The 25,751-nt window shown below is 41.6% G+C and overlaps 1 protein-coding gene across 13 annotated transcripts in view; it reads left to right on the forward strand.

The window, feature by feature from the left end:
- Dtnb (dystrobrevin beta) overlaps nt 1–25,751 on the forward strand; it is a 207,155-nt gene that overhangs the window by 14,511 nt on the left and 166,893 nt on the right. For 10 of the 13 annotated variants that reach the window (XR_015045156.1, XR_015045155.1, XR_015045158.1 and 7 more), the window contains exons 1-4: nt 1,500–1,518; nt 4,978–5,045; nt 7,881–7,961; nt 12,777–12,990. Coding sequence is in view for 9 of the 13 variants with exons in the window: in XM_085830165.1 (XP_085686291.1) it covers nt 4,979–5,045; nt 7,881–7,961; nt 12,777–12,990 (362 nt within the window). In the remaining 4 variants the exon portion in view is untranslated. Of the gene's footprint in view, nt 1–1,499; nt 1,519–4,977; nt 5,046–7,880; nt 7,962–12,776; nt 12,991–25,751 lie in introns of those variants that run through there. The other 3 variants (XM_085830168.1, XM_085830173.1, XM_085830169.1) reach the window with 1 other exon arrangement.

A 25,751-nucleotide genomic window follows, 5' to 3' on the forward strand; every position in this document is an offset into this window, starting at 1 on the left:
GTCTTGAAGCTGGCAGTGTCTGGCCTCAGTATATATATATATATATTTTTTGCAGATATCATCTTGGCTATTCTTAGTTTTTTGTCTTTTGTATAGACATTGGGATGAGTTTGTTGGTGTTTATAAAGTAACTTGCTCAGAGTTTGGTTGAGTCTATAGACTGAGTTTAAAGGAACTGGCATCTTGACAATGTTTAGTCTTCTTATCTATGAACATCGAATCTCAGTAATTTATTTAGTTCTATGTTGATTTTTTTTCCACCAGTTTTATAGTTTTTTTCGTATTGGTTCTACATGCTTTGCTGTATTTGCACAAAATATTTATATTTTGGAGGGATGATAACATAAGTGATATTTTTTAATAATTTTATTAGATTTATTCACTTTTTATTTTATATGTGAGTGTTTTGCTTGTATGTATGTGCACCACATACGTAGTTGTTGCCCATGGGGGGTTCAGAAGGGAGCATCAGATCCTCTGGAATTGGAATTTTGGTTGTTGTGAGCCACTGTGTGGGCACTGAGCATCAAACCTAGGTCCTCTGCAAGAGTCACACATGCTCTTGACCCTGAGACATCTCTCCACTCCCTATATTTTATTTTTTAAAGTGACATTATGTTATTTCAGATTTCAGTGTGTTGGTACTACACAGGAAATGGATAGGCTTTTGTATATTGATTTTTGTGTATTGATCACTAACCTTGCTGTAGTAGCTTATTAGTTGGCAGATTTGGAGCATTCTCTTGGGTCTTCCGCATAGACGATCATGTCAAGGTGAACAAGAGCAGCTGTGTTTCTTCCCTCTCAAGCGGTTACTTTCATTAACTTTTCCCTTCACAGTTTTACCTCCTGTACTTTTCCACACAGCTGCTTTTCCTGCTTTTGTTGCCTTCAGTATGAGACTGCCTATGAGCCGGGGTAGGAGGGAATGGAGGGGGAGGAGGAGGAGGAGAGGAAAAGTAGCTGGGGATTCTTCCACTCTGGTTTAGCTCACCTTTCTTTACAAGCAAGCTAACTAGAGGGCTTTTCTGGATAGTTATTTTTTTAGCATGTGCTGCAAGGTTTAGCTGGAGAGGCTGAGGTTTGGAGTGCAGGCCTGGGGCTACGAGAGAACAGTGTTAAGCCCTTGTTGGGTGGTCTCTCTAGTCCACCTGCTCAGGCTTACTTCACACGTGTCTCTCATGGTTCCACATGCATTAGCTTGGTTTAGTAGTTGTGCTCACTGACTAAGGTGTTTATACACTCACCCCAAATCCCAGGATCCAGACCTTCCTTGGGCAGGGTATTTAGGACTTATCAGTCAGTCATCTACTGCAGCTGTCTGTTGTCTTATGGGAGAAACTTTGCAGGCTTCTTGCCTAGAGAGTGTTGAGCCAGCTGAAGGGAATTCTTCAGGGAAAAATGCAGCTGTGACAACACAGCGAGCTTCCAGCAGTAGGAAAGTAACTAAGCCATCTGGGGAAGGATGGCCAACCAGGACCACAACATCTACTGCATCGCACCGCATCTACTGCATCGGTGTGTCCGGGGCGTGTGTGTGTGTGTGTGTGTGTGTGTGTGTGTTACCTTGCATGTGCATGTGTTGGGGGGCTGATTTCTTTCATGTCTCCACAAGAAATTGATGTTGGGTGTTTATTGCAGTCTACATTAGTTTTTGAGACAGGGTCACTCACTGATTGGCTAGGCTGGCAGGCTATTGAGCTGCTGAGATCAGCTTATCTCCCCCTCCCCCCACCTCTCATGAGCATTAGGGATTGCAGGTGCACACCACCACATCTGTTTTTTTTTAAATATGGGTGCTGGGGATCTGAACTTAGGTCCTTCTATTTCTGAAGCAAACAGGCTACCCATTTAGCGATATCTTCAGCTCCTGTCTTGTTCTTTTTAAAACCTCTGAAGTATATATTGTTTACTTCTATGGTAGGCTGCAAATTATCGAAGCAGTTTTGTAGTAGGTTTTTATCTTCTCCATTCACATCTCTTCATTTCCCCTTGGGTATTCTTTTCTTTCTTTTATCTGAAAACAAACAAAAGATGGATGTACAAATACTTGTCTTGAGACAAATGTACAAAGCAATGGACAAAAGCGTTTCTTTTGGTTCACAATTTGAGGATCCAGTCCATAGTGGCTACTGGAGCTGAGGCAGGTGGTTGCAATTTATTTGCAACTGGGAAGCAGAGTGAACTCAGAAGACTGGCTCCCAACAACCACATTGACTGACTAACTAGGCTACAGTGTCAGTGCCATCAGCTGGGGACCAAGTGTTGACATGCATGAACCTGTACAGACATTTCAGAGTGATTGAAGCATCTCTCCAAGGATGGACCTTCAGTAAAGAATTGAAAAATAGGCATATTGTGTGATTGTTTTTATTTAGACAAAGGAGATGTACTAGCCTAATTGCAGTCAGACATGTAGTAATCCAGTGTTAGTGAGAGCTGTAACAAGATGGGCAAACTTTTTCTTAAAGGGCCGGATAGTAAATTTTACTTCAGACTTTTTAGGCCAGAAGTTCTCTGTGGCATGCACCGCACTCTGCCATTGTTTTGTGAGTGTAGAAATTCTGCCGTAGATGATAATACAGGAATGAAGCCAGGCCTATAATCCTGCCTCTTAGGCAGAGGATTAGGAGTTCAAAGTCTTCCTCAGTTGTTTAGTAAGTTTGAGGCTAGCTTGGACTACATGAGACCATGTCTAGCCCCCAACCCTCTCCTAAGAAGAAAAAGGAAACAGAACTGGATAGCCATGGCTGTGTTTCAAAACTCTATTTGCAAAAAGCAGATGGCAGGTCAGATGTGCCCAAGAAACTGTACTTCCTGTCATTCACCAGCCACTAATCATTTTACATGCAGTTGTGGGCGCTGAAATTGCCTGTCAGTACTTGTAGGGTGGTGGCTATCTAGATGACCCAGGATGTATGTTGTTTCCTAAGATGAATCTGAAAATGAAAATAAAATTTTAGAAAATTGCCAGGCGGTGGTGGCGCACGCCTTTAATCCCAGCACTCGGAGGCAGAGGCAGGCGAATTTCTGAGTTCGAGGCCAGCCTGGTCTACAAAGTGAGTTCCAGGACAGCCAGGGCTCAAGAGAGTCTCAGAGAAACTCTTGTCTCAAAAAAAACCAAACCAAACAAACAAACAAAAAAACCAAAATTTTAGAAAATTACCACTAAGAATTCAGTAATCTTTAGGAATTTGTTTTCTCTGCTTTGAGAAATGTGATGTAAAGGAATACTGAAGTAGCCTGTCAGATAGAACATTAAGGGTATTGTGGTGATTCTGTTCTGATCTGTATCAACCACTGACTTGGTGAGAGATCAAGTCTGGGGTAAGGGGGCAGCAGGCTTTGGAGCGGCCTCTTCCCTTTAATCCAGTAGGGACCCAACTATCTTTTCTTTAAATCCTAGATTTTATTAGATAGTTTTCCTGGAGGCTTTTTTAAATTTATTTTTTTTATTTTTATTTTTTGGCTACTTTTTGTTCAAAATTCCTTTGACTTGTGGTAACTGTGTGTGTTGAAGCTTCTCCAACAACATTTCCATGACTTGGGATGGGGTCATTCTTGATAAAACTCTTAAATGTGGAATGTTAAGGACTATATTTACATTTTAAATTTTCTTTGGGTTATAACTGAACTTATTATAACCAGGCAGGCATCTTGCTCTAGTGAATGTACAGTTTATATAGTTGTTGTTTAGCGTGTAGTTATAAAATATTTGAGAATGGTTTGTACTTGTTTAGTGGATAGGAGTTTAATCATAGTTGAGAGTGCTTTACAACAGTTTAATCTACTCATGGTAATTGTCTGGCTTCTGTTCAGCAGAATTTGGCACAAATAGGTCTGTACAATGGACTGTGTTCTTGCTTTTTAGACGTTAAGGATTCAGATATCTGTAAATAACAGTTATATGAAAAGCGTGTTCAGGAGGTTTCAATGGCACTGATGTTGAGTTATGTGTCCTTTTGCAAGTTAGCTTTCTCCACCTCTGTTGCCTGATCTGTGAAGCAGAAGCAATGGTGATCATAAAGCAGGCACATAGGCTTTTTGTGTGGTGACTGAATAGATACGAGAGGAATGCAAATGACAAGGTCTTGCAGTGTTCTCCAGGTTGGCTTTGAACTACTAATAGGTTCAAAAATTCTCCTTTCTCAGCCTCTGAGATATCTGGGACTTGACACTTGGTTCCACAAATGTAAGGAGTTTTAATACCTGGCATAGCCTAAGCATCAGCATTTGCTGCTATAACTATGTGACAGGAAAATCCCTTTGCAGAGCTCTTTATCTTGGGTATAAGTATCTTTTTGTTTAATAAAGTCTAACCTAAAATAGAAAATTTTATGTCTTTTGTGTGTGTAAATGGAAAATTCTCATGTTCTTTATTATGTTTTTTTCTGTTGTATCTGAAATCAACTTTAGTAATATATTAATATTTACAAAACATGGGTGGTAGAGGAAACTGTGTCAACGTATTCAATGTTCTGTAAAAAGAAAGAGAGAGAGAGAAAGAGAAAGGGAAAGAGAAAGAAAGAATGAAGAAGGAAAGAAAGAAAGGAAATAATTAAGTTGGAAAAAAGTCATCCTCAGCCAGGCACGATGGTGCATGCCTGTATTTCCAGCACTCCTAAGGCTGGAGCAGGGGAGTAGCTGCAAATTCAAGGCTGGTGTGGGCTATGTTGTGAGGTCTAGAGTAGCCCCAGAGCAAGTATGAGTCCCTTCCCTTAGAAAAATAGTCCTGTATTTTCAACTCAGGAAGTAAGCATACCAGCTCCTTTAATATACTGACTGTTCAGTATCTCTTGGAAGCTACCAGATAATGGGAGACTGGCTCGCATTTCTTGGTGGGAGGGTCCTACTTTATTTTCCCTGATGTTCCTGTAGAATGTGCATGGCCACTGTGGTCTCCTCTTACAGCTGAGCACTTGGTTGAGTCATCCATCACCCCACACCTTGACTCATTGTGTCTGTCTTCATCTCTAGGATGATTGAGGAAGGTGGGAACAAGCGGAAGACCATGGCGGAGAAGAGGCAGCTCTTCATAGAAATGCGTGAGTGTCCCGGCTCACCCACGTGGAATACTGTGGGCTTTGTTGTTATTTTTATCAAGTAATTTTTTACGTTTTTGTTTGTTTTTTTGAGACAGTTTCTCTGTGTGTCCTGGCTGTCCGACAATTCACTTTATGGACCAGGTTGACCTAGAACTTAGAGATCTGTCTGCCTCTGCCTTCCAAGTCCTGGGATTAAAGGTGTGTGCCACCACTGCCTGGCTAAGTAATAGTTCTATCAGTTAGAAATTGTATGTTGGAAGCCTTAGAGAGGGAGGAATGGGAGTTGTAGAAGCATGGAATTGGAAGACTCACAGCACAACATATACTTTACTTGAATTGACTTGAGTTGAGGTCCTTCTCTTCTCTTCTCTTCTCTTTTCTTCTCTTCTCTTCTCTTCCGAAGGTGCTGAGTTCAAATCCCAGCAACCACATGGTGGCTCTCAACCATCCATAACAAGATCTGACTCCCTCTTCTGGAGTGTCTGAAGATAGCTACAGTGTACTTACATCTAATAAATAAATAAATCTTTAAAAAAAAGATTAAAAAAAAATCTTCTGTTAAAATTATATCATGGTATTAAAAACAAAACAAAACAAAACACCCAAAGCCTGGCCTTGAGGAATTGGGTGGTTCCCAGTATTTTGTTTTCTTTGACATGTGGTGCAGACCACTTCACAGTTGCTGGCTCTAGGATTCCTTGTATAGTATTGATCTGAATTAGCCTTTGTAAGCCTTTTAAAGACATTTTATTATGAGTCCTACTGCACAGGTGGGTGTGGCCAGGTACCTGTCATGCTAGTGCTTAGAGGTGGGCAGGAGGGCTACATAGTGAGACCCTACCCCATTTTAAGTGGGACACCTATAATCCCAGCATTTGGGAGGTAGATTTAGGAGGAGATAGTAATTTTGAGGCAAATCAAAAACAGAAAAGCTGAAACAACCCAAGGAGAGATCAAGAGCAGCACTTGCACATTGTTTCCAGTAGGCTGTACTGGCTTGCTGCGTGCTGTGCCTGGGGGTTGTTCAGTTCACCTTTCCAGGGATGGCTTCTTCTATTTGCTCCCCCTCCCACTCCAAGACAGGGTTTCTTTGTGTATCCCAGGCTGGCCTTCAACTTAGAGATCTACCTGTCTCTGCCTCCCCAGTTCTGGGATTAAAGGCATGCGCCACCACATCCTGTCTTTTTTTTCTTTTTTTTTTTTTTTCATGCTAGGTAGGAACTCTACTACTTTTTTTTTACTAGCTGTAACCCCAGACACGATGCTTTCTTGATCAGGTGAGTCAGACAAAAGGGGAAAACAAACAAACACAGTGATTCTTGCAGTGCTGCACATAAATAACCATGGGGTAGGGGATGGGATTGACCTGGGAATAACTCAAGTCCTGCAAAGAACACACACACTCACTCTGATAGAAAGACTTTGGATAAATTGTCATTCTCCCTGTGTGGCCTTTTGATCTTTCTTTCTTTCTTTCTTTCTTTCTTTCTTTCTTTCTTTCTTTCTTTCTTTCTTTGTTTTTGAGACAGGGTTTCTCTATATAGCCCTGGCAGTCCTGGAACTCACTCTTAGTTCTGAGCCTGGCCTCGAACTAAGAGTTCTTCCTGCCTCTGCTTCCCAGATGCTGGGATTAAAGGTATGCACCACCACTGCCCAGCTACTTTGTACTTTTAAAAAAAATATTTTTTATCTTTTTTTTACAAAGTTGAGACAGGGTGTCATTATGCAGTCTTGGCTGGCCTGGAACTTGGCTATGTAGATGAGGTTGGCCTTGAACTCAGAGATCTGCTTGCCTCTGGTGCTGTGATTAAAGACGTGTGCTACCACACGCAGCAACTTTTACTTCTTGATAGGAAGATGCAGCCAGCTATGGTGCTCCATGCCTGTAATTGCAGCTGTCAGGAAGGTGGGATTGTAAGGTTGAGGCCAGGCTGGGTACATAGCAAGCTCAAGGCAGGTACTATTTATTGAGACATGCTCTAATAAAAGAGCAGCCTGGGGGGTGTATCTCTGTGGCAGAGCACTTGCCTGGCATATTCCCTGGATTCAGTCCCCAGCACTTGAGGTGGTAGAGACATTTTTGTGGGGAGAGGTATAGTATACTAGAAGCAAAGAAATACCATGTGACCAATCATAGAAAAGGGCAGGTGGCCACAGATTAAGAGGGGCCTTAGGGTTAGCTGGTCCAGTTCTCTCTATGAGGCCATGTGCGGGAAAGACATGTGAGGCATGGCCACAGACAGGCCCTGTTATGGAGTCAGACTGAAACTGCAGTTTATTGACTTCTTTTTGACTCTGTCTCCTCACCTCTTTGAAATGGGTCTCACTGTGTGGTACAGGCTAGGCTCAAGCTTGTAGCAGTCTTCCTGCCTCTCACTGTGCAGCTTGTAGTTTACCTTCTTTTTTTTTTTTTTTTTTGGTTTTTCGAGACAGGGTTTCTCTGTGTAGCCCTGGCTGTCCTGGAACTCACTTTGTAGACCAGGCTGGCCTCAAACTCAGAAATCCACCTGCCTCTGCCTCCCGTGTGCTGGGATTAAAGGCGTGCGCCACCACGCCCGGCGTAGTTTACCTTCTTGACTGTAGACTCTCTTCCATTCGTCTCTCTACTTTCCTGACCCTGCAGCCTACTGATGGACGCATTGTGTGTCCTCCCCTCTCTGAGTTCTCTTGCTTAGCAGAAGGCAAAACTGTTGGCAGCATCTTGGCGTGCAGTGGGCACGTGCACAGCATTGCTTCACCTCTCCTTCCCTGTGCACATCACAGTGGAGCTACACTTCAGCAAGCAGCCATGGTGCACTCAGCACAGCTCAGCCTTTCACTTTGTCCCTTTCTCAGGTGCTCAGAACTTTGATGTCATACGACTATCAACGTACAGAACAGCTTGCAAGTTACGATTTGTACAGAAGAGATGCAACCGTAAGTCATTTCTTACCTCTTCAATGGGCAGATAGGGCTCCTGATATTATGAAATAATTTCAGTATTTTCCAGGCATATCATAAGGTTAGTTAAATTCTGTTTGTCGTTTTGTAAAGAATGTATTTCTATTATAGAATTATGTGTATAAGGGTATGTCTGCATGTGAGCATGTGCACACAAGTGTAGATTCCCCAGAAGCCAGAGGTGGAGTATCTCTTGGAGCTGGGGTCGTAGGCAGTGTGAGCCACCTGACATGGGTGCTGGCATCTGAGCTTGGGTCATGCGTAAGAGCAGTAAGTGCTCTTAACCACTCAGCCGTCTCTCTGGCCCCAGTTCTGTTTGACTGAAATATTACGAATTTTGTCACTTTATTCCTGTGTCCCTTAAAATGTTTAATAAAATTGATAATGTTATAAATAATGTTGCTAGAATGTGGGTTTCTTATTTTATTTTTATTTATATTGTATGTATACACATGCGCACATGGAGGTGCTGGTGTGTGTGTGGGCATGTGTATATATGCCTTGCTGTAGTTCACAGAGGGCAGAAGACAATTTTTAGGAGTTATTTTTCTTGTTCTACCATGTGGGTTCTGACACCAAACTCAGATTTTCAGTGTTCATGAGTTTGCTTTTACTCTGCGCAGTTGAGCCTGCCCCACTCACTAGCAGTAGTGATTAGTGACAGGTTCTGAGATGACGTAATATAATTGTTATCTAATCGGGAGAAAATCTTTTGTACAAAATTAATATAATTACTAGCTTCTGAAAGAAAGGTCTTGATATTTTGATACAGATTTAGTGAACATTGATTTTTTTTAAATTAAATTTAGGTTAAGTACTATAACACAGATTGACTCATTTTAATAAGTACCTGTTATCATGTGGATTATAAAATATGTACAGATATATGTACACATACATATTGTCACTGTCTGAGAAGATGAGTTGCTGTATTTTTCTCACATGCACATGCATTAATGAGAGGCTGTTTGTATAATGGAAAGCACATTAGCCTAAGAACTAGAAAATCTGTTTTAAGGGACTGAATTTTTCCAGGCAGTGTTGGTGCACACCTTTAATCCCAGCACTTGGGAGGCAGAAGCAGGTGAATTTCTGAGTGCAAAGCCAGCCTGGGCCTTTCAAAAAACCCCAAAAAACAAAAACAAAAACAAAAAAACAGAAGACTGAGTTTTACCATTTATTATTAACAAGTGACTCTAGCAATCCATTTTACATATGATAACTTCTGTCAGATGTTAAGGCTTAAAAAAAATTCTTCCCATATACATAAATACATTTTTAAAAGGGGGACGGGGTGGGTAGAGAAATGGTTTAGTGTTTAAGAGGACTGGTTGCTTTTGCAGAGGTCCTGAGTTTAATTCCCAGCACCTACAATGGCGGTTCACAACCATCAGATCCTGTGCCGCCTTCTGGTGTGTGGATAGATGTACATGCAGATAAAAAAACCTATATATAAATAAATAAATATTAAAAAAATTACATTTTCTGTCAGGTTTGGTTTGGGGTGTGGTGATGCATACCTTAGAGGCAGGCATGTCTCCTTGAATTCAGGGCCAGCCTGGTTTACATCTCGAGTTCCATGCTAGCCAGGGCTGCACAGTGAGACCCTGTCTTGATAAATAGAAAGAACAGACTTATAAATCCTAAATTCTTAGAGCTTATCATGCTGTCTTGGGTTTCAGCCACGTGTTTGTTTTTTTGTTTTGTTTTGTTTTTTTGAGGCAGGGTTTTTCTGTGTAGCCCTCGCTGTCCTGGGACACACTCTGTAGACCAGGCTGGCCTCGAACTCAGAGATCATCCTGCCTCTGCCTCCCAAGTGCTGGAAATAAACCACTGCCCGGCTTCAGCCACAGTTTTTTCTTTTTCCTTTTTAAAAAAATATTTATTTATTTATTTATTTATTTATTTATTTATTATACAGTAGCTGTCTTCAGACACTCCAGAAGAGGGCATCAGATTTTGTTACGGATGTTTGTGAGCCACCATGTGGTTGCTGGTATTTGAACTCAGGACCTTTGGAAGAGCAGTTTGGAAGAGCTCTTACCCTCTGAGCCATCTCACCAGCCCCCACAATTTTCTCATTGTCATTTCCTAAAGCATTAATTTTCAGATTTTGGATGACGACCCATCAAGTGCTTCTCGAAGTTGCTTTGATGGGCCATAGCTAACGTAAAGTGTAATACTAAAGAAGACTAGAGAAGGAAGCAACCAGGTGCAGCTAGGGAGGAACTTCTCTGTATCTAGATGCATGTGTGTGTACAAGAGAGAGGGAGAGAGAGAAAGAAATGCAGAAATAATGATTGCCTGGTATTAAATACCCCTGTGGGTGAGTGTGGGCTGTGGCCAGAGAGCTTGAAAAGCACTGTCTTAGAGCAGCTGTGTGAATGTTTTTATAATTTCCCCATAGTTATTCTGGGGAGAGTATGGGCTGTGTGTACAGTGCTGTGAGCTGTGGGCAGATGGTGTTAGTTGTTTAGTTACTTTCCTGTGGCTGTGTTTATAGAGGCAACAGTTATCGGAGGCTCACAGTTTCAGAAGGGGAGTCTATGTCTATCATGGCTGGGAACATGGCAGGAGACTGGCAGGCATGGCACTGGAACAGTAGCTGATGCTTACTGCTTGATGGCTTACAGCTGTTAAAACTGTAACTTTGAAATGCCAAAGTTCACCCCCATGAAATACCTCTTCCACCAGTTAGCTTTCTTCCATGCTGGCATGTCTGTTGGCATTGCCCTTGTTCAGTCTTGTTTAGGCAGCCATGTTGTTGAGACTTCATGGTGTACCTTTCCTGTCATAGGTAGAAGGCACGTTTTCACAGGGGACTTCCTGGTCCTCTGACTTGTACCCCTTCTGTGCTGTTTGGTGAGCCTTAGATGTAGGAGTTATGTTGTAGATGTAGCAGTTGTGGCTGGGCAATATGCGATCATTCACTCATACTCTGCAGTTTGGTTGGTTGTGATTTTCTGTAACAGTCTTTGTCTGGCTAGACCCTGATGCAAGCTGTGCAGGACCTGGCCAGGTGGAAAGGTTGCCACATACCTGGCCTTCTACATGGGCTGCTAGGGTTTGGACTCAGGCCCTAATGTTTGCACAGTAAGTGTTATTACTCACTGGGCAGCTATCATGTCCAAACCTTGGTTTTGTTTTATGTTAACTGAGGCAAGGTCTCTTGTAGCCCCAGCTAGCTGCTGCTGCTTCTTTTTTTTTTTTTTTTTTTTTTTTTTTTTTTGGTTTTTCGAGACAGGGTTTTTCTGGTTGTCCTGGAACTCACTTTGTAGACCAGGCTGGCCTCGAACTCAGAAATCCTCCTGCCTCTGCCTCCCAGGTGCTGGGATTAAAGGCGTGCGCCACCACTGCCTGGCGAAGTCATGTCTTCTTAACAACTGCTCTTCTAAGGTATTATCCTTTCTTTTGATGGGTGCAGGTCTGACTGAAGTCCTGGCCCCAAGTCACCAATGTGCTAAAAAGGCCCTATTGTTTGCTTGTTTTTAAGTGTTTTACCCATGGTTTTTATTTATGTCAGGAGAAGGGTAGATCCAGGGAGATAGTTATCTGATTTGCTCAAAACAAAGTTTAAAACAATTTGTATAAAAACAAATTTAAATGTAGACAAATGGATTTGAATAAACTTAAATAAGCAAATTTAAACAAATTTGTCTTTTGGATACATTGTTCAGAACATTGATTAGGCCACACAGCATGGTAGAGTTATACTTAATACAGTTATACTTCTTAGGGCTATAGAGAGTAAAATTTGAGATGTAAAATGTTGCTGAAATTGCCAGATTAATATACAAATAAAGATGATTCAGGATGTTGCGGCAGATTGCTAAACAAGCTGAATATTGGACTGTCTCAGTGTTTAGAGGCACTCATCACCCATTCTGAACTCACATGGTGGAAAGAGAGAAACTGGGGCGTGGTGGCGCACGCCTTTAATCCCAGCACTTGGGAGGCAGAGGCAGGCAGATTTCTGAGTTTGAGGCCAGCCTGGTCTACAAAGTGAGTTCCAGGACATCCAGGGCTACACAGAGAAACCCTGTCTCAGGACAAAAAAGAGGAAGGAAGGAGAGAAGCAACTCTTTTTTTTTTTTTTTTTTAAGATTTATTTATTGATTATATGTAAGTACCCTGTAGCTGTCTTCAGACACTCCAGAAGAGGGCATCAGATTTCATTACGGATGGTTGTGAGCCACCATGTGCTTGCTGGGATCTGAACTTCGGACCTTCAGAAGAGCAGTCGGGTGCTCTTACCCACTGAGCCATCTCACCAGCCCAAGAAGCAACTCTTAAATGTTGTACTTTGACTTTCATACATGTGCCATTACGTACATACATCCGGCATATATGTACCAACATCCCATGCTTCAAATAAATAAATGTAGAGCTGGAGAGATGGCTTAGAGGTTAAGAGCACTGACTGCTCTTCCAAAGGTCCTGAGTTCAAAAAGGTTCACAACCACCTGTAATGAGCTCTGACGCCCTCTTCTGGCGCATCTGGAGACAGCTACAGTGTACTTACATATAATAAATAAATAAATCTTTAAAATAAATAAATAATTAAATAGATGTAACAATAATTTGTTTTGAAAGGGGACGTTCTTAAGAGTAATTCTTGGTATACTTTTTCTATTATACTATCAGCTGATAGAGGTCACAGGGGTCACTATTTACAAAGATTTGAAGCATCAATTACTTAATACAGGTGGAATGAGTCAATCAGTTTAAATGTCCACTTGTGAGGTGACACTGTCCTTTAAAATTTCTGACAGTTTATATTCTTTGATTTAGTTCATCTTGTTGATATCTGGAACATGATCGAAGCTTTCCGAGACAATGGCCTTAACACGCTGGACCACAGCACGGAGATCAGCGTGTCCCGCCTGGAGACTGTCATCTCGTCCATCTACTATCAGTTGAACAAGCGCCTTCCTTCTACTCACCAGATCAGCGTGGAGCAGTCCATCAGTCTCCTCCTCAATTTCATGGTCGCCGCCTACGACAGGCTCGTACCTGCTCACTTCCTTTCAATCCCGCCCATCTCTTCATCTCCCGTTTCTCACCCTGCCTTGCTAACTCTTGTCAGCCTAGAGCCCCACTTGAGGTGAATTGCTCAGTGTAAGCCCTTCCTGCATCCTGGGCAGGCAGCCACTCACTGTCCTCTGGTGTGTGTCAGCTGGAGCTCCACTGTAGATGCAGTGGATGAGACTCACCCACTTGAGTCAAACTGTGGTGAAATGATAAGCCTGTCCCCAAGGATTGAGAAACGCTTAACCCATCTTTCTCCACTCTGTAACACCAAATGCCTTTGAGCTGAAGTTTTTTCTTCATAAACTTCTAAGAATCTATTTCAGACTTTTTCGGTAGACCTCACAACATGAGCAAGAAACTACCTTAGCGTACCACAATTAAACTGGAGATGAGTTCCTCTACTATAAAAACCAAAGCAAAACCAAAGCAAACAATCCTGAGGGATGGAATGCTGAGAAGCGGTTCTGCTCCAGGAACCAAGAGTTCCTGCTGCTTCTCACTGATGTTGTGTTGACCACTGGATTCGCATGGGAATGCTCCCTGCTTTGTGTTGTTTTTTTTCTTTTCTTTTCTTTTTTTTTTAAAGGTTTATTTATTATATATATATGAATACACTGTCACTGCCTTCAGACACACCAGAAGAGGGCATGGGATCCCATTACAGATGGTTGTGAGCCACCAAGTGGTTGCTGGGAATTGAACTTAGGACCTCTGGAAGAGCTCTAAGTGAGTGCTCTTAACCACTGAGCCATCTCTCCAGCCCTGTCTTTTTCTCTTTATGTTGAATTTATAAGCTAGTAAAATGGTAATAGTTGCATGTTATAGTAGCAGAAATTCAGTGAGTTAGTGAGAAAGTATGGGTGGGACAAAGCCAGGCCACGCATTAGGCTTTCCCAGAGCCATAATATATTTATGTTGCAAGTTGGATATTTTTACCCATTCGATAGAAAATTACTTAAAGAAATTTGAATTTTAAAAATAAGAGTCTATAATACGTAAAAGTCCCAGAATCATAAAGTCATTTAAAAGATAGGGTTATGAATCCAAACATTAATCTCATACTCTCTAAGAGCGGAGTCCTGTGACCTAGAACCCAGGGTAGAAATTGCTACCCTTTGTAGTCTCATCATGTCCCTAATCCAGCGATTCAGCCAGTTCACAACACAAATCAGATCAATAAACAATTTTTAAAAATATAGTAATAAAAATTACCTTACCACTCGAAAGGTGAGTGGGGATTAAAAACACTGATTCTGGGCTGGGGAGGTGGCTCAGTTTTATGAAAAGTGTGGCAAAAGCAGGACCTCAGCATAATCTCAGAGCCAACTTTAAAAATGTCAAGCTTTGTGGTTCCCAGCCATCATCCTGGAGCTGTAGTTTGAATCCCACCAGTTACACAGAAAGAAGGGCGTGGCTGCTTATGGCCATAACCTCAGTGTTGGGTGGGCTGAGATAGGTGGGTGCTGAGAGCTTGCTACCCAGCCAACCTAGCACAGCTGTGAGCTTCCGACTCAGTGAGTGACCCTCTCTCAAGGCAAGAAGGATAGAGTCTCCCGATGTCCTCTGGCTTCTGTGTGTACATGCATGGCCTCACACCACTAACATACACACTTGTGAGCAACACACACACACACACACACACACACACACACACACACACACACAGAATAGCTAGATAGTTTATCAGAAGAGACAGAGAAGGCTGGTGCTGTGTAGAGCACCCTAGGTTCAATCTGGGTCCTGCCAAAAGAGAGGAGGTGGGCGTGGGAGGGGAGGAAACATGGCTGAAGGAGCAGCCAAACAGAACTAGCAAACGCAGAGAGAGGGGCTGAGGAACGGCAGTAATGTGCTGTGCTAGAGGGGAGCTTGGTAAGTTTCAGATCAATATTATTCACATCTTTAGTAACTCAGATCTGTATATGATAAGAATCATTTATCTCTCCAGAAATTTAAAATTGGCTTCTTTATACTGGAAATAACAAGGGATCTAATAATTTGACTTTGTTTTTGTATATCTGTATATCAGTGTATTTAGTGTTAAATCCTTCCTGTTCACCATTTTATTGAGTGGCACTTTTATGATTTAGGCTGGGCAGTTCCTTTGATGTGTGGATTATCTAGTTACTTATTTTAGTCGAGTCTTTCATACTTTGTATTTATAATTCTCCAAGGTTAAAGATTGAATTCAGAGCCGGGCGTGGTGGTGCACGCCTTTAATCCCAGCACATGGGAGGCAGAGACAGGCAGATTTCTAAGTTCGAGGCCAGCCCGGTCTACAGAGTGAGTTCCAGGACAGCCAGGGCTACACAGAGAAACCCTGTCTCGGACAAAAAAAAAGATTGACTTCAGTAATTAGTTAATTTTAACTTCTTTCACCTCCAGATTTATAGTTAGTAGTTTTGTCTAAATGATTTCTCAGTGGTATAGTTGATGATAAAGCTTCTACACAGATTAGGAACAATTGGGGTTTGGATTTTGTTCCTTAAGTGAATATTTTCTGAGGATTCATTGTTTTCTAAGTACTATGTGAGAACTTAAGAACCGCTGGACCGTACAGGCATCTGTGTGTGGGACAGAGGGGAAACCACAGGGAGCGCTGGAAACCCTGACAAACTCATGTTCAACCCCACGGTCCCTCACACCACAGGTGCTGATGGCCTGTGGTCTGGTGGAGCAGGGAAACTCATGTTCCTGGCGTGCAGGGACAGCAGGGCTGCCTCACTTCCTTGCTAGGCTTACATTCTGGGGCTTTTACGTACAACATCCTTTCTGCTTTCTGCCTCTGTGTTAGTGTCTTAGATACCAGGCTGAGAGAGTCCGTGATGCCAGGAGTCTGCAGGAATGCCAGCCCTGTGCTGCTGCAGTGGCTGGCTCTGGCTGGCTTTCCTCAGGCTGTTCCTCACTTAGTCCCTTGTGTCAGCTTTATCCTTGTGCTGACTTCAAGATGCCTGCCATCATCTACTATCAACCCTACTCCTTCCATGCCTAGGTGAAGGGGGAGAAGAGAGGCCCAGTGCTTTGGAATATCAAACAGAAGTACCTGAGTGGTAGGGCCAAATGTGTGTAGGGATTGTGTCTTGCACTCAGACTGTCAGTGTGTGTGTGCCCCTGGGGTACCTGGTTGTTTAGTTCTTACCCTGACTGTCTGATTTCATGTGGTGGGCAGTGGATAAACTAGGTATGCGGCGAGCCATTACGTGGCTCGGTGCTCGTTGCCATGGGTCTTCATATGTTAAGATTTGGATCCCTTTGTCAGACAGTGGCCCAAGTGCCCATCCATTCCTGAAACCTGAGAGAGTCACTCATATGTTGTCTTTTCCCAGAGTCCACATGCAGTCAATTACTGAGTCCTGTCACTCTGTCTTTTGATTATCTCTCTAGTCTGTATACCTTGTGTGGCGTCCCTCTTCCTGCAGCACCACCTGAGCCTTCCTGGGCTGCTGCCAGTGCTTTTCTATGATTATGATTATTTATTACTATTATCACTACTATTATTATCTTGCATGTATGTTCTTCCCTTCCTCTTTCATTCATTCATAGAACTAATCCATCCATGTGCCCACTGTCTGCCCCAAGGCTCTGAATGCTGGCAGTAACTTGTGCCTGTCTTCCTTTTGTCTGGTCCCGTCGCACTGCCCTGCACCTTGCGGGTGGGACCACCCTGATTTGCTTTATCGCTTTCTTCCTTCTCACAGCAGCGAGTGAGTGGCACTTTTACATACTCATGGCACCCAGGAGGTGAAGCTAGGAGGATTAGAAATTCATGTTGTTCTCTGCCAGCCTGGGCAACAGGAGACCTTGTTTCAAAAAACAAAACGAACTGCCTGCCTCCTCAATTAACCTCAGATTTTTCACATTTAGAGACATAACCAAAGTACTGTTTGGTGTTGATTTTTCCCCCTACCCTCTCCCTTCTTTCTGGTATAGGGATTGAACTCAGGGCCACATGAATGCTATATATAAAAATCAACAATCTGAGTATTGTTTAGTTTTAGTTATTATTTTTAAAGACATGATCTCACTGTATAGCCCTGGCTATCCTGGAACTTCACAGCGATCCATCTGCCTCTGCCTCCTGAAGGAATCTGTCATTACTCTGTTTGTTTGTTTGTTTGTTTGGTTGGTTTTAGTTATAAAAAGGCTGTTAGGCATTGCAGTTGGTGATAACCCTTACAATTATTTTATTGTGGGGCTGGAGAGATGGCTTAGTGGTTAAGAGCACTGGCTACCCTTCCAGAGGACCCTGGTTTAATTCCCAGCACCCACACAACAGCTCACAACTGTCTGTAACTCCAGTTCCAGGAGATCTGACACCCTCATACCAGTGCCCATTTAAAAAAAAATCATTTTTATGTCTTTCTTTTTGATCTTAGTGACTGTCACATGTATTTTTGATTTTTCAAAGTCTAAAATTAACTGATACTGTTATACTTTTCCTGAGTAATGAAAGACTCTAAAGTATTTTATGTCTGTTTATATTATTGGGATAGTGCATTCTTGTTTTGTATATCTCTAAAACTAAGCAGACATTTAAAGTTCTTTTACTGTTACTATTATTTTATGTGTATGCGTGGTTTTCCTGAGTGTATATCTATATCACATGTGTTCCTGGTGGCTGGGCAGGTCAGAAGAGGGCCTTGGATTCCCTGGAACTGGAGTTACAGATAGCTGGGAGCCACCATATGAATGCTGGGAATCAAACCTGGGACTGTTGGAAGAGCAGCCCGTGTTCTTTTTTTTTTTTTTTTAACGATCAATGCACTTTATTTATTTTTTTTAATTAGGTAATTTCCTCAATTACATTTCCAATGCTATCCAAAAAGTCCCCAATACACTCCCCACCCCCAGTCCCCCACCCACCCACCCCCACCCCTTGGCCCTGGCATTCCCCTGTACTGGGGCATATAAAGTTGGCAAGTCCAATGGGCCTCTCTTTCCAGTGATGGCCTACTAGGCCATCTTTTGATACAAATGCAGCTAGAGAAAAGAGCTCTGGGGTACTGGTTAGTTCATAATAAGGTTCCACCTATGGGGTGGCAGTTCCCTTTAGCTCCTTGGGTACTTTCTCTAGCTCCTCCATTGGGGGCCCTGTGATCCATCCAATAGCTGACTGTGAGCATCCACTTCTGTGTTTGCTAGGCCCCGGCATTGTCTTACAAGAGACAGCTATATCTGGGTCCTTTCAGCAAAATCTTGCTAGTGTATGCAATGGTGTCAGCGTTTGGAAGCTGATTATGGGATGGATCCCTGGATATGGCAGTCTTTAGATGGTCCATCCTTTCTTCACAGCTCCAAACTTTATCTCTGTAACTCTTTCCATGGGTGTTTTGTTCCCAATTCCAAGAAGGGGCACAGTGTCCACACTTTGGTCTTCGTTCTTCTTGAGTTTCATGCGTTTAACAAATTGTATCTTATATCTTGGGTATCCTAAGTGTTTGGGCTAATATCCACTTATCAGTGAGTACATATTGTGTGAGTTCCTTTGTGAATATGTTACCTCACTCAGAATGATGCCCTCCAGATCCATCCATTTGCCTAGGAATTTCATAAATTCATTCCTTTTAATAGCTGAGTAGTACTCCATTGTGTAAATGTACCACATTTTCTGTATCCATTCCTCTGTTGAGGGGCATCTGGGTTCTTTCCAGCTTCTGGCTATTATAAATAAGGCTGCTATGAACATAGTGGAGCATGTGTCCTTCTTACCGGTTGGAACATCTTCTGGATATATGCCCAGGAGAGGTATTGCTGGATCCTCTGGTAGTATTATGTCCAATTTTCTGAGGAACCGCCAAACTGATTTCCAGAGTGGTTGTATCAGCTTGCAATCCCACCAACAATGAAGGAGTGTTCTTCTTTCTCCACATCCTCGCCAGCATCTGCTGTCACCTGAATTTTTGATCTTAGCCATTCTGACTGGTGTGAGGTGGAATCTCAGGGTTGTTTTGATTTGCATTTCCCTGATGATTAAGGATGTTGAACATTTTTTCAGGTGCTTCTCTGCCATTCGGTATTCCTCAGGTGAGAATTCTTTGTTCAGTTCTGAGCCCCATTTTTTAACAGGGTTATTTGATTTTCTGGAGTCCACCTTCTTGAGTTCCTTATATATATTGGATATTAGTCCCCTATCTGATTTAGGATAGGTAAAGATCCTTTCCCAATCTGTTGGTGGTCTTTTTGTCTTATTGACGGTGTCTTTTGCCTTGCAGAAGCTTTGCAACTTTATGAGGTCCCATTTATTGATTCTCGATCTTACAGCGCAAGCCTTTGCTGTTCTATTCAGGAATTTTCCTCCTGTATCTATATCTTTGAGGCTTTTCCCTACTTTCTCCTCTGTGAGTTTCAGTGTCTCTGGTTTTATGTGGAGTTCCTTAATCCACTTAGATTTGACCTTGGTACAAGGAGATAGGAATGGATCAATTCGCATTCTTCTACATGATAACCGCCAGTTGTGCCAGCACCATTTGTTGAAAATGCTGTCTTTTTTCCACTGGATGGTTTTTGCTCCCTTGTCAAAGATCAAGTGACCATAGGTATGTGGGTTGATCTCAGGGTCTTCAATTCTGTTCCATTGGTCTACTTGTCTGTCGTTATACCAGTACCATGCAGTTTTTATCACAATTGCTCTGTAGTACAGCTTTAGGTCAGGCATGGTGATTCCTCCAGAGGTTCTTTTATCCTTGAGAAGAGTTTTTGCTATCCTAGGTTTTTTGTTGTTCCAGATGAATTTGCAGATTGCCCTTTCCAATTCGTTCAAGAATTGAGTTGGAATTTTGATGGGGATTGCATTGAATCTGTAGATTGCTTTTGGCAAGATAGCCATTTTTACAATGTTGATCCTGCCAATCCATGACCATGGGAGGTTTTCCATCTTCTGAGATCTTCTTTAATTTCTTTCTTCAGGGACTTGAAGTTCTTGTCATACAGATCTTTCACTTCCTTAGTTAGAGTCACGCCAAGGTATTTTATATTGTTTGTGACTGTTGAGAAGGGTGTTGTTTCCCTAATTTCCTTCTCTGCCTGTTTATCCTTTGTGTACAGAAAGGCCATTGACTTGCTTGAGTTAATTTTATATCCAGCTACTTCACCGAAGCTATTTATCAGGCTTAGGAGTTCTCTGGTGGAATTTTTAGGGTCACTTATGTATACTATTATATCATCTGCAAAAAGCGATATTTTGACTTCTTCTTTTCCGATTTGTATCCCCTTGATCTCCTTTTGTTGTCTAATTGCTCTGTCTAGGACTTCAAGTACAATGTTGAATAGGTAGGGAGAGAGTGGGCAGCCTTGTCTAGTCCCTGATTTTAGTGGGATTGCTTCCAGCTTCTCACCATTTACTTTGATGTTGGCTATTGGTTTGCTGTATATTGCTTTTATCATGGTTAGGTATGGGCCTTGAATTCCTGATCTTTCCAAGACTTTTATCATGAATGGGTGTTGGATTTTGTCAAATGCTTTTTCAGCATCTAACGAGATGATCATGTGGTTTTTGTCTTTGAGTTTGTTTATATAATGGATTACATTGATGGATTTTCATATATTGAACCATCCTTGCATCCCTGGGATAATCCTACTTGGTCAGGATGGATGATTGTTTTGATGTGTTCTTGAATTCGGTTAGCGAGAACTTTATTGAGGATTTTTGCATCAATATTCATAAGGGAAATTGGTCTGAAGTTCTCTGTTTTTGTTGGGTCTTTATGTGGTTTAGGTATCAGAGTAATTGTGGCTTCATAGAATGAGTTGGGTAGAGTACCTTCTGATTCTATTTTGTGGAATAGTTTGTGAAGAACTGGGATTAGTTCTTCTTTGAAGGTTTGATAGAACTCTGCACTAAACCCATCTGGTCCTGGGCTTTTCTTGGTTGGGAGACTATTAATGACTGCTTCTATTTCTTTAGGGGATATGGGACTGTTTAGATCATTAACCTGATCTTGATTTAACTTTGGTACCTGGTATCTGTCTAGAAACTTGTCCATTTCATCCAGGATCTCCAGTTTTGTTGAGTATAGCCTTTTGTAGAATGATCTGATGGTGTTTTGGATTTCTTCAGGGTCTGTTGTTATGTCTCCCTTTTCATTTCGGATTTTGTTAATTAGAGTACTTTCCCTATGCCCTCTAGTGAGTCTGGCTAAGGGTTTATCTATCTTGTTGATTTTCTCAAAGAACCAGCTCCTCGATTGGTTGATTCTTTGAATTGTTCTTCTTGTTTCCACTTGGTTGATTTCACCCCTGAGTTTGATTATTTCTTGCCGTCTACTCCTCTTGGGTGAATTTGCTTCCTTTCGTTCTAGAGCTTTTAGGTGTGTTGTCAAGCTGCTAATGTGTGCTCTCTCTAGTTTCTTTTTGGAGGCACTCAGAGCTATGAGTTTTCCTCTTAGAAATGCTTTCAGTGTGTCCCATAAGTTTGGGTATGTTGTTGCTTCATTTTCATTAAACTCCAGAAAGTCCTTAATTTCTTTCTTTATTCCTTCCTTGACCAAGGTATCATTGAGAAGAGTGTTGTTTAGTTTCCACGTGTGTGTTGGCTTTCTATTATTTATTTTGTTATTGAAGATCAGTCTTAGTCCATGGTGATCTGATAGGGTGCATGGGACAATTTCAATATTTTTGTATCTGTTGAGGCCTGTTTTGTGACCAATTATGTGGTCAATTTTGGAGAAGGTACCGTGAGGTGCTGAGAAGAAGGTATATCCTTTCGTTTTAGGATAAAATGTTCTGTCAGATCCATTTGTTTCATAACCTCTGTTAGTTTCACTGTGTCCCTGTTTAGTTTCTGTTTCCATGATCTGTCCATTGGTGAAAGTGGTGTGTTGAAGTCTCCCACTATTATTGTGTGAGGTGCAATGTGTGCTTTGAGCTTTACTAAAGTATCTTTAATGAATGAGGCTGCCCTTGTATTTGGCGCATAGATATTCAGAATTGATAGTTCCTCTTGGAGGATTTTACCTTTGATGAGAATGAAGTGCCCTTCCTTGTCTTTTTTGATGACTTTGGGTTGGAAGTCAATCTTATCAGATATTATAATGACTACTCCAGCTTGTTTCTTCCTACCATTTGCTTGGAAAATTGTTTTCCAGCCTTTCATTCTGAGGTAGTGTCTATCTTTTTCTCTGAGATGAGTTTCCTGTAAGCAGCAAAAGGTTGGGTCCTGTTTCTGTAGCCAGCCTGTTAGTCTATGTCTTTTTATTGGGGAGTTGAGTCCATTGATATTAAGAGATATTAGGGAGAAGTAATTGTTGCTTCCTTTTATTTTTGTTGTTAGAGTTGGTGTTCTGTTTTTGTGGCTGTCTTCTTTTAGGTTTGTTGAGGGATTACCTTCTTGCTTTTTCTATGACGTGGTTTCCGTCCTTGTATTGGTTTTTTTTCTGTTATTATCCTTTGAAGGGCTGGATTCGTGGAAAGATAATGTGTGAATTTGGTTTTATCGTGGAATACTTTGGTTTCTCCATCTATGGTAATTGAGAGTTTGGCTGGGTATAGTAGCCTGGGCTGGAAATTGTGTTCTCTTAGTTTCTGTATAACATCTGTCCAGGCCCTTCTGGCTTTCATAGTCTCTGGTGAAAAATCCGGTGTAATTCTGATAGGATTGCCTTTATATGTTACTTGACCTTTTTCCCTTACTGCTTTTAGTATTCTATCTTTATTTAGTGCATTTGTTGTTCTGATTATTATGTGTCGGAAGGAATTTCTTTTCTGGTCCAGTCTATTTGGAGTTCTGTAAGCTTCTTGTATGTTCATGGGCATCTCTTTCTTTAGGTTTGGGAAGTTTTCTTCTATAATTTTGTTGAATATATTTGCTGGTCCTTTGAGTTGAAAATCTTCATTCTTATCTACTCCTATTATCCATAGGTTTGGTCTTCTCATTTTGTCCTGGATTTCCTGGGTATTTTGAGTTAGGATCTTTTTGGATTTTGTATTTTCTTTGATTGTCGTGCCGATGTTCTCTATGGAGTCTTCTGCACCTGAGATTCTCTCTTCCATCTCTTGTATTCTGTTGCTGATGCTTGTATCTATGGTTCCAGATTTCTTTCCTAGTGTTTCCATCTCCAGTGTTACCTCAATTTGGGTTTTCTTCATTGTTTCTACTTCCCTTTTTAGGTCTTGGATGGTTTTATTCAATTCCATCACCTGTTTGGTCTGGTTTTCCTGCAATTCTTTAATGGATTTTTGTGCTTCCTCTTTAATGTCTTCTACCTGTTTAGCAGTGTTCTCCTGCAATTCTTTAATGGATTTTTGTGCTTCCTCTTTAATGTCTTCTACCTGTTTAGCAGTGTTCTCCTGCAATTCTTTAAGGGATTTTTGTGCTTCCTCTTTAATGTCTTCTACCTGTTTACCAGTGCTCTTTTGTATTTCTTTAAGTGTGTTATTAAAGTCCTTCTTGATGTCCTCTACCATCATCGTGAGATATGCTTTTAGAACCGGGTCTAGCTTTTCCGGTGTGTTGGGGTGCCCTGGACTGGGCGAAGTTGGAGTGCTGGGTTCTGATGATGGTGAGTGGTCTTGGTTTCTGTTAGTAAGATTCTTACGTTTACCTTTCGCCATCTGGTAATCTCTGGGATTAGTTGTTATTGTTGTCACTGTTTAAAGATTAGAGCAGACTCTGTGTTCCACTCACCAGAAGTCTCAAAATCCTGTGGCGGGTGTCGTGGGTAGCTGGCGGGTGTCAGCAGACCCTGCACTCTAGCTACCCCGGTGCTGTTCAGACTGGAAGAGGCTTGTGGCCCTACCCAGGCCGGATTTCTGCCTCCCCAACCAAAGCAGTCTCAGGTCCCGCGTGATTGGACTGGAGCAGAAGCTGTGTTCTACTCACCAGAAGTCTCAAAATCCTGTGGCGGGTGTCGTGGGTAGCTGGCGGGTGTCAGCCGACCCTGCGCTCTAGCTACCCAGGTGCTGGTCAGACCGGAAGAGGCTTGTGGCCCTACTCAGGCCGGTTTTCTGCTCCCCTAACTAATGCAGTCTCAGGTCCCGCGCGCAATTGGATTGGAGCAGAAGCTGTGTTCCACTCACCAGAAGTCTTAAGATCCTGTGGCAGGTGTTGTGGGTAGCTGGCGAGTGTCAGCCGACCCTGCGCCCTAGCTACCCCGGTGCCCAGCCTGTGTTCTTAACCATGGAATTCTCTCTCTGGGCCCCCAATTTTTGTGTTTGAAATAGTTTCTCTTATGTAGCCCAGGCTGGTCTCTAACTTGCAATCAATCATCTTGCCTGTGTCTCCCAAGTGGTGGGATTATAATTGTGCATGATCACACCTGGCTGTTGAGCGGACATTTACATTTTTTTTGTTCTTATATTTATTTACCCGATGTGTTTGCAGGTCAGAGGATGTCTAAAGGAGCTGATTCTCCCATTATATGGGGATCAAACTTAGCTGGTCAGGCCTTTACTTGCTGAGTCATCTCAACAGTCCTAGACTGCTTATTACAATATAACATCAACATCATTTAATTCATAAGTTTGCTAATAAGTGAAATAATATCAATTGCATAAATAATCACCATGTGTTTGATTATAAGTAGACTTAAGACGGCTGTCAGCAGGACTGACTTCCTTCTGCCTGAAGGCTTTCCTTTGCATGTGTCATAGTTTTATGTATTTTCATTGTTTTTCTTTAAAAGTTTTTCTTCATTTTTTTTTCAATTATGGGATATTTATTGCTTAAGTTTTGTATGTGAAGAAAAAAAATATTTTTCAGCCATTCAAACAGATTTTTTTTTTTTTTTTTTTGGTTTTTCGAGACAGGGTTTCTCTGTATAGTCCTGGCTGTCCTGGAACTCACTTTGTAGACCAGGCTGGCCTCGAACTCAGAAATCCGCCTGCCTCTGCCTCCCGAGTGCTGGGATTAAAGGCGTGCGCCACCACGCCGGCTTCAAACAGATTTTTATTTTGAAGATGACATGCAAAACAGGATATATTAATCAGCAATACTTCTTGAAAGTATAATAAATACTTTTCTATATATCCTCTAATCAATATTTATTGTATTACTTTTAACAAATTAGCTCTTGTGCATACATTTTGTTCAAAGTCTTAGTGATGGATAGTAAAATTACTATAGTCAACCATTTGAGCTAAAATGCCAATAAACAAAATAGATAATATCTTTTGGTTTTGATTGACAAGTTATAATTTTAATGTTTGTGTTTTCAATGTTATAATTTTTGATACATTTATAAGTTGTCTGATGATCATATCAAGATACCTGAAAATACATCATTTCTTTGAAGAACATTTGGTATTTTTTCGTCTATTTTGAAATACATACAGCATATTATATGCTGTATATATATTATTATAATATGCTGTATTATTAATAATATTAATAATAATATATATTATTATTTCTGCAAAAGAAAATAAGGACTTCTTCTTTTTTTAAAAAATTAGGTATTTTCTTCATTTACATTTAAAATGCTATCCCAAAAGTCCCCCATTCCCTCCCCTCCTTCTTGATTCTTAAAGATATTTTCACTTGGCATACAGTTGCTGATAGATAATGGTCTTCTTCTATGTTTTAAGAATGTTACTTCTTTTTGATGATTGCTTTTGAATCAGGGTCGCACTGGGTAGCTCAGGTTCTCCTGAGACTTACTAAGTAGACCAGGCTAGCCTTGCCTCACAGTAGATCCACCTGCTTTTATCCCAGAGTGCTGGGATTCCAGGTGCGCATCACCACGCCCAGCTCAGGAATGCTACTCCTGTTCTTGTGGTTTCTGTCAAGGTTGAAGGAGTGTGTCC

Source organism: Mus caroli, unplaced genomic scaffold (genome assembly GCF_978045245.1).
Source record: "Mus caroli unplaced genomic scaffold, Mus_caroli_1 scaffold_14, whole genome shotgun sequence".
In the NCBI taxonomy this organism is placed as follows: domain Eukaryota; kingdom Metazoa; phylum Chordata; class Mammalia; order Rodentia; family Muridae; genus Mus; species Mus caroli.